General features: G+C 37.5%; 1 protein-coding gene across 1 annotated transcript in view; it reads left to right on the top strand.

Annotated features, from left to right (window-relative positions):
• The first annotated feature begins 4593 nt into the window (after positions 1 to 4593).
• The window catches only part of FRK (fyn related Src family tyrosine kinase), a 117388-nt gene continuing 112299 nt past the window's right edge, over positions 4594 to 9682 (top strand). Inside the window, exon 1 of the mRNA XM_074187403.1 lies at positions 4594 to 5585. Within this exon, the coding sequence (XP_074043504.1) occupies positions 5212 to 5585 (374 nt within the window). The 5' untranslated portion in view covers positions 4594 to 5211. The remainder of the gene's footprint in view (positions 5586 to 9682) is intronic.

Below are 9682 nucleotides of genomic sequence, written 5' to 3'. Positions count from 1 at the left end.
TGCCTACCCATATCTTCATACATTGTGAGAGAGGTATATACAACTAGACTTTAGTAGTTATTAATCTAGCACTAATCCTAGGAGACAATTTAGGGAACAGACATTCTGGAAGGTCTTCCCAATGAACTGAACTTTAGGCTACCATGGCTGGCATATAAGAGAATCTTGAGAAATGGGAGAGAGATATTCATTTATACTGATTTGTAGGTGGTGACTATGGAGCTGTTCAAGTGGTCCAACACCTAAAGAGTAGAGAACTATACAATCAGAACGTTCCTCTTTAGGGAAGGAACATTGCTTAAGTTTTTTGCTACAGTTAATTGTGTGTGGGACATATCAGCACCCATCAGAGACATTCTGTGCTAGTCATCCAGATTGTAGTCATTAAGAGAGTAGTAGAGGTTGAGGAAAGAGTCAATTTTCAATATGGATATTGGGATTGGTAATGTCATTCCTGTCAAATTGAAAAACTCGTGCCCATCCAATCCAAATGACTTTTAACCTTCTACCCAATGGAAAAATGACACTCTCTTATCCCAGGAAATAAGATTTGCCCTTGTAATCAATAGCAGTATCATCATACATTTGACTAACTAGGTCAGTTAGGTCAACCTCCCATCCAGGAAAAAAAAGACCCAATGCAGTGCTTTCTTGGATTCAACCTCTGGCAAAAATTTAAGAGGTAAGAAGGGTATGCTTTAGTACATAATTCTGGTTGACCCTCTCCAGCACTTCCTTATTATTTTACTGGTGAGATTGCCTTGGATTCAAAGTTATTGACCATTCAGATGAAGCTTTGAAACCTGGAGAAATCTCTCAAGTACCTCTCAATCATCTGGTTTCCTTTCCTCTCTAATGGTTCAATAATTTCTTCCTAGGAAGAGTTTAAGGGACCAAAGGGTAATATTTTGGGGAGGTACCTTGCTTTCAAAAGCATAGAGGAGGAGAAACTCTCATTAATACAACTATTTTGAAATGTATTAACTTGGAAGAAAGAGGATGCTCTAGTTGACTTGAGGGGCAACTCAGAATTCTTGGATGGGACTGAGAGTCCTTATTTAGTCATTCTTGTAGAAGGGAGCAGATATTCAACAGGAGCATCTAATGAGGCAAAGATTTTATAACGTATATTTTATATTATATATTTTTATATTATAGTCATTTATATTTATATATTAATTTATATTCATTATATTATATAACATAATATATTTTATATTATATTCATTTATACATAATTTTTCATAAATTATATACATAGGTAGATAGATGTATGTGTAAATGATATATGTATATAACATAATAATGTAACTAACATAATCTAATCTAATCTAACCTAATCTAATCTGGTCTATCTCCCTGATGTGATTTAGAAAAGAGGATGGTTTAATGGCCAGAGAGTATTGAGTGCCTGGTAGTATTGAGAGAGTTTCAGCATCAATTTTATCTAAATTTTATCAACTTTTAACCATTTTACAATTGGTGATCCTGATGTGTGATGAAAAATTAATGATAATTCCAGAAGTGTCATCATCTGATCTTGGTCCTGATGTTTCTGGTGCTATTCCTGCCTATTGTTACCATCTTAAATCAGGACATCCAGTGGGAAATACAAGGTCTGGAATGATCTGCAAAGATTTAGTCCCTGTTATGATTTGAGACTTGGTCCTTTGGAAGAGGAAAAGTCTTGAATATATGTTTTTTTAAATTTTTTTCTTTAGGTTGATTCTTTGGGGGAGGGGTATAAATTTTTTCTTTTTTTCTTTTTTTGCCTTGTCCTATGCTAGGAAGATGTATAATATAAGCCTTGAGAGCATCTAAATGGTGGAAGCTCCTCTAGAAGAACTTCAGGACCTTGCCAACATGAATGGTAGTTCTCTCATTCCCTATGGGTTAGGCTTGATTTTTTTCTAAAAGGTGATAAAGTCAGTGCTTATTACCTGAGGGTTGGGGCAAGTCTCAAGCTGTTCCTCCTTTGATGAACTTCCTGGTTTTCTGGTCACCAGAAGACTTAAATGGTTTGATTCAATGGAGATTGTTCCCCGATGACTTGGTGGCTTGAATCTCCCACACTGTACTGACAAGACTTAGTTCTATATAACAATGAATGGGGTTATTTCTACCTTAGCTAAGTTTTACTGTATAACCTTTTTATGTAGGGCTAAATAAAATTCTTTTGTTAACTGTTCAATGCCTCATGAGTGCCTCATTTAGTTCAAGCATTGAATCACATTAATGGAGGGCTGACATTATTAACATACACAGAAGGCTCATCACTAAGACATGAAGAAAATGCTATTATAAATATACATTTTGGTTTTACATTCAACCCTAGTTCTTTATGTAACTTCATAGCTATTTTATAACAGCTAATATATTACTTATACTTTGACCATGAAGATGAATTGGAGAAATTCAGATGATACAGCGATTTAAAGTGAGACATAGACTGTATATAGATCTCAGTAATTAGCCCCAGTCTACCTTTCTAAATAGTTTTCTTTCACACATTATTTAGTCTAGGCAAACTGGCCTTCTGGTGATACCATACACTTAATATTCCATTTCTCATCTTTGGATAGGATGACTTTGCTTAGGTTGTCTGCCTTCCCATATCAAGTTGTAATCCCTTCTCATTCTACCTCTTAAGATTTTGAGATATTTTTTAACTTTCAATTCAGACTTCATATCTTATAGGAGACTTTTCTTTATTATAAACTATTAGTTCCTCCTAAAATTATCTTGTATTTATTGGGCATATATTTTATATATAAAACTATTTTGTACATATTTGTGCATAATGCTTTTTTATGCAACATACTTTCCTTGATGACAGGGACCATTTTATTTTGAGCTTTGTATCCACAGGACCCTGTAGTACAGTGCCTGCTACATAGTAGGAACTTAATAAATGCCTGTTGACAGGCATTATTCTTTATATATAAAAAAGACAGTTCAGCCAGTGGTACAGCCTAGACTTTTGAGATTTTTTTCTTAGTACTAGAGATAGATCTGTTCTGATCCATTTTTAATGTTTTACCCCACTCTGCTTATTTCAATTATGACATAGGTGGGGCAGGGGTAGTTATAAGCCAGTCTACGGTCATGAGAATGCAAAGTTAATAATTTCTTAGCCTTGAACTTATTAGAATTAGTATTATTTTGGGTCTCAGTTTCCTTATTTGTAAAATAAGGGACTTGGGAATTTGATGAATTCCAAGTTATCTTCTAACTCTGTCTCTGATCTAATATGTCAATTAAGCTAAAGGAATTATGGACAAGTCCTGAGATTAAAATTTAACAGGTAAGCCTTCTGTATGAAACTACACAATAACTTTACCCTATCCCATTCCTTATTTTTTTTTCAGTTAACAATCATTAAGTGTTTTCTATTTGCTAAATATTGTGCAAAAATAGAGTTCTGGCTTTCCAGGAACTCATATTAGGATGAAGGACATAATAAGCAAAAATATGTATAGGTATTAACCTTTATTTATCTATCTCTCTATCTAGCAAAAGAGAGAGAGAGAGAGAGAGAGAGAGAGAGAGAGAGAAAGGAAGAAAGCAGAAAAAGAAAGGAAGCAAAAAATAAAGGGAAGAAGAAGAAAGAAAGGAAGGAAAGAAATGAAGAAAGAAGGAAGGAATGAATTCTCAGAGGGATTGTGGAGTGGAGAGGGAGAAATTAGGAACTCCCTATTTTTAAACTTTTTAAGATGAGTCTTGGAGGAGGCAAGGGAAGTCAAGAGATGGTTATGAAGAGAGGAGGAAAGACATTCTAGGCAGTTAAAATGTGCTGAGTTGGGAAATGGAGTGCAACATGAAGAACAGCAAAAGGATAGTGGAAATGGATTGTAAAAGATGTTAAGAGTTAAAAAATGAAACTTGAAAGATAAGAAGGAGCGAAGTTGTGAGGAACTTTAAATGCCAAATACAGAATTTCATATTTGCTCTTGAGGATAATAGAGAACTCCTGGAATTCAATGAGGAGAGTGTCTGGGTGTGTGTTTGTTTGTGTGTGTGTGTGTGTGTGTGTGTGTGTGTGTGTGTGTTATGTCTCTGCATCAGCATGTGTAATATGGGGAAGTTGAGTTGAACTAGATGATTTTATGATTCTATGATTCATTGAAAGGAGGTAGTAGCTTTTCGGATTTGTGATGATACTGTGCTTTTCTAGGTGGTGATTTTTCTTTTGAGTCTCTTAAAGTCCCTGAGTGACACTGAAAAGAGAAGAACCAAATACTTCCTTCCCACTTAGCCTCTTTCTCCAGGAACAAATGCCAGATCTTCAAATCTATAGTTTTTTTTCCCCTGTTAGTGTGATAGCTACCATTGTCCCTGTCTTCCCCCCCCCCCCCCCCGCTGGTGGCGGGGGGCACCAAGGCAGTCAGTGGAGTTTCGTGGAGTTTCTATATTGGCACCCAATATAGGTAGAAATCGAGCATGATGTAGGCTGGGGGTGAAGAAAGACTACTCTTTGGCAGAAGTAACTAGAGCAGGTCAGCTCCCTGGTGAGGGCGCCTAACTCCAACTCAGGACTGGGAGAAGGGAGGGCTGAGGAGAGTGGGAATCTGATTCAGAAGGGAGACGAAAGCAAACCAGGAAGTAAGGGAAATTATTTCAGTCTGCACATAGCTCAGGATGTTAAAGGCAACCGGTTCAGAGAGCTGGTTATTCATTAGCAAGAAGGAAGGAGCTGCGGAGGTCAGGGTTGGTCAAACTACAGGAGCCAAATTGAAACTGGGAAGGAGATTCTGGCCACAACAGGGCCCAAAGGAGAAGGAGAAAGATTTACCTGGAGTTACCCTTTCTCTCTAACTTTTATTTAAGATGAAAATAAGAAGACTCTCCTTAGATGCTGACACTAATTCTAACTAAGATCTTCTTGTTGCATTCCTGGACTCAGAAGGAAAAAAGTCACCCTCTTTGTGAGAAGAGAGGGCTTGCCTGTCTCTATGCTTCGTAACTTGGGATAGCAAGCAGCTGCTCTGACAGAACTGCAGAATTTCTCTGGGGAAAGTTTCTCCTGGCTGGTCCGGCTGGTCAGAAGTTGTGTTAGGCAAACCCAACCAAGCATGGGAAGCTGGTGTTGATTTTCACTGTGCCCGGTGTGGGCAGGGAAAGTTGATCAGAGACTTGAGAGGGGGAGGAAATAAATCTCTCCCTTATCCCCAGTCGGGGGAAAAAAGAAGGCAAGACAGCAGGTTCCAAATCATGGGAAACTTATGTCTGAAATACTGTACTTATTTGGAGCCTTGCCTTCCTTGTTTATTTCAGGAAGTGGATAAACCTGTTGTGATTGAGAACCCACATGCCCATTCCCCACCTGTTTCCACAGGCCGGAGACAGACCCCTGAGCCAGAAAGGGGCCATGGCCATTATTTCGTGGCTCTATTTGATTATCAGGCCCGGACTGCAGAAGATTTGAGCTTCCGAGCTGGAGACAAACTCCAAGTCCTGGATTCTTCTCATGAAGGCTGGTGGTTTGCCAGGCATTTGGAGAAGAAGGGAGATGGCCCTGGGCAGCAACTCCAGGGCTATATTCCTTCAAACTATGTGGCGGAGGATCAGAGTATCCAGGCAGAGCCGTAAGTAGCATAAACCTTCATTTTGTTTGTCCAGGATATTCCCTTACCTCTTTCTTTGCTTACCCCCCCTCCACCCCCCTTTTCCCAATCACCTGCCTAGAAAGTATGAGGAAATACAGGCAGGACAGAAATAATTGAAAGTCCCAACCCCCCTCATACCATTATAAGAGTGAAACTGGTTGGTTATTTATTTTGAGACATGTATAATTTTTAGGTGCATTTTTATTAATATAAAGGAAAGACCATTTACAGTTTCTTTCAGTTGTGAGATAACTTTTATTTTGTCTTCATGAGTACCAGTGTGGTGCAGGGAAAAATATGCTGTGGTCAGAGAACCTGAATTCAAATTTTGGTGCTTTCTTACTACCTGCATGACTTTGGACAAGTCGTTTAATTTTTGTTTTGTCCATCTTCTCATCTCTAAAATAAAGGGGTTGAATGATGACCTCTAGGGACACTTATAACTTTACACCTTTGAGAATATGAACCTAATCTTACAAAGAGACTAACATTTGGTTAGAATAACAATGGCTGACAAAAACATTTAAGATTTGCAAGGCAACTTTTAATATGTTATCTTTTTTGATGCTTGCAATAACACCGTGAGGCAAGTATTACAATATTGTGATTCCCATTTTATAGATGGAGTAACTCAAGTGACTTTTTTCATAGTCACACAGCTATCAAATATTTAATCCAGGATTCAAGTGGTCTCTTATTACTTAGATCAGCACACTTTCTACCAACCCCAACACCTCTCAAAGGTGTAGGATTGATCTTTGCATGATAGCTTACAGGACACAGAATTTATTAAAACCATAAATCTAAGCCTAAATTTCAGTGATTTTAATAATCTCATGTTCTTTCTGGGTAAATAAAGTCCAAATATGACCATTACTTCTTATAATGTCAGGGTTGGCTAGTATAGCAAATGAAATTTGGGGGACGAATGTAGGGTTCATATTTTCATATTTTTCCAGGGAATTATTAGATTCAGACAAAAATGTTTCAGGGATTTAGTTAGTTATTGTATTTTTCTATGCTATAATCATAGTTCTTACTATGATCATTGGAAAATAGCCATTTAGGTACAATTGTGGATTTCCAAATAGATTCACTATTTCCCTAAAGGAAGAAAGAAACAGCCTCCAGGATGGGGCTCCCCATGAAAGCACTGAGTTGCATTCATATGAGAGACAAACTTGATTTTGGGGGGGAAATGGAATATTGGGAGGGTAAATGTACTATTCTCCCCAGTAACATTGTTTCTTATTCACAGTAGCTTATGAGTTGAAGCCTGTGGCTTAAGACCCACTAACTGCATAGGTCCATACAGAATGTCCATTTAGCAGAGGCCACCGGGGATCCATTTATGTTATGATGAAAATTGTGCAGCTGTAGTAAGAAAGGAACATTGTCTCTCTAACAGGAAATTGGAATAAGATAAAGAAGAGCAAAGGGTGAGGCTTGCATTTTCCTGACTGGCTAATTTAAATTTGGAATTGACCCATATTATCTTTAAGGTCCTTTCCATTTCTAAGAATACATAATTTTAGTTAGTTTTATTCCAGTACCTCAATGAAATTAAATGAATGAATTTTTTTTTTCAAAGTAGAAATTCAGCCGTTTTATTTTAGGACATAGGTTGAAAGAAACTGCAGTTATCAGTAGGGGCAAGTTAAAGTTAATCAGCAAGTATTGTTCAGTGCTTGCTATTTGCCAGTCACCACTTCCCTAGGCACTGGGGAGATAAAAGCAAAAATAAATAAGTCCCCGCCTTCAAGGAATTTATGTTATTTTGGAGAAGGTAGGAACACATATAAGTATTTACAAAAGACATACACGATAAATACAAGATAAGGGGTGGGAGGAGCTGTCAAGGGGTCAGGAAAGACCTCAGTGGTGGCACTCTAAGTGAGCTTTGAAGGAAGCTAGGAGTTGAGAAGGAAGTACATTACAGGCATGGAGACAAGTTGGTATAGAGAAACAAAAATGGGAGATAGAATGATGTATAGAACAAGAATATCAGTTTGACTGGACCAAGTGCATGAAAGTATATAATTAGGCTAAAAAGGTAGTTTGGATCCAAGTTTTGAGGGCTTTAAATATCAAACAGAGGAGTTAGTATTTGATCCAAGAGTTAATATGAGCCACTGGAACTTTCAGGAAAATCTTTCTGACAGCTATGTGGAAAAAAACTTTAATGGAAAAATACTTAAGGCAAAGAGAGCAATTAGGAAGCAGTTATAATCGTCTAGGTGAGAGGAGATGAGGAACTGAACCATGGAGGTTACTATGTGAACAGGGAAAAGATGAGAGATGTGGAAGTAGAATTAACCAGATTTGGCAAATGATTAGATATGTCAAATGAGGAACAGCTTGGAGTTAAAGATGACTTTAAATCTGTGAACCAACCTGAGAAATATGGTGGTGCTTTTGACTGATTTAGGAAAGTTTGGAAAGAGGTTTCTGGAGTGAGACAATGAGTTCTGTTTGGGCATGGTGAGTTTGAGATGCTTTTGAGACATCCAGTTCGAAATGTCCAATAAAGCAATTGGTACTTTGGGACTAGAACTCAGTAGAATTGGGATGGGTATATACATTTATCCATTGTTGTTTGTTCTTTGTTTTGCAAGAGGACCAATAACATCATACACTGATGTATTGACTTGAACTGAATTGGATTTCAGTAAGACCAAGTTGGACAAAATCTTCAGACTCTCTCTCTCTCTCTCTCTCTCTCTCTCTAAAACATCAAAGTCAAGTGACAAAAGTTAAGACTACTGATGGCCCAAGATATTGTGGATGACCTTGATATTTTTGATAGCAGCTTCAGCCAACTTCACAGCCACTGGGGCAACTTGTTCTCCCATGAAGTCTTAACATGCTTGGGGTATACACTGATGGGGTAGTTACTGATAAGTTTGAGACCTGTTGGTTACCCTTAATCTGGTTTAGCTCCTCTGCTTACCAGATGTGACTCCTACACATATTACAACTTCTTGAAGTCCCAGGTAAAAGATGAATGGTGGATATCAAAAGTGGATGTGTAGCTCTGAAAGGTGTTCAGTAAACATTCACACCAGAGGGTCTAATCCTTTCTGAATACCCTATATTCCATTCTTCACTTCCTTCCACTTCACTTATCACCTGTCAGCTCCTTTCTTTTGCAAGGCAAATGGGGTTAAGTGACTTGCCCAAGGCCACACAGCTAGGTAATTACTAAGTGTCTGAGACTGGATTTGAACCCAGGTACTCCTGACTCCAGGGCTGGTGCTCTATCCATTGTGCCACCTAGCCACCCCATGTCAGCTCCTTTTTGAAAATCCAATGTAGTCTTAACTTTAAGACAAATGTTGATGTAATTAAGTGAATGGAAACAAGAATCAATTCAGAAACAGTGATAAGGTAAAATACTCAATAGTAATAGTATTCAAACTAGTGATTCAGACTCCTTACTAAAAAAATGAAAATATTAATGCATCTGTGGTTATTTTTTAATTCTCAAGAGGCCTCTGTAGTCCAGAAAGCTTATTTTCCATCTGTCCATAGCCACTGACCTTTCCTCTCTGAACTAGTTCTTAACAGAATTCCCATGCCTTTTGATCACTAGTCTGGATTGTTACAGCATGCTCCCTTAGGGATTCTTCCTGAAAACCTATTGGATGACGTACAGTTTAAAAATATAGAGATTTTTTGGCTATTGTTTTGTTACATATATGACTTATATCCAGCAATCTGTCACTGTCTTCACCTTTCTCATAAGCACTAAATTAAGAATATTTTATTTTCCATAGAAGACTCTAAATCACAGACATTCTTTTAGTTTTGGTCTGACATAATAATGCCTTCATGCCTGAGGAAGAAAATAATCAACTACTCATTTTAATGCTTATGTTCATAAGACTTAAACTTGAGCTATTTCATATGGATTTTGGGGAAGTGAATATTCAAAGATACTAAATTCAGAATATTACCAGAACTGACTTGTTTCAGATGAAAACTAAAATAACTTTTGACTCGAAGTGAATGAATATCTTATGAAAACTAAGAAATATTGAATTCTAATAGGACACTTTTGATAAGCTAAGGAATAT

The sequence above is a fragment of the Macrotis lagotis genome, chromosome 5, assembly GCF_037893015.1.
Source record: "Macrotis lagotis isolate mMagLag1 chromosome 5, bilby.v1.9.chrom.fasta, whole genome shotgun sequence".
Classification (NCBI taxonomy): Eukaryota; Metazoa; Chordata; class Mammalia; order Peramelemorphia; family Peramelidae; genus Macrotis; species Macrotis lagotis.
Note: the sequence above shows the minus strand (reverse complement) of the source record. Positions and strands in the feature narration are given on the sequence as shown.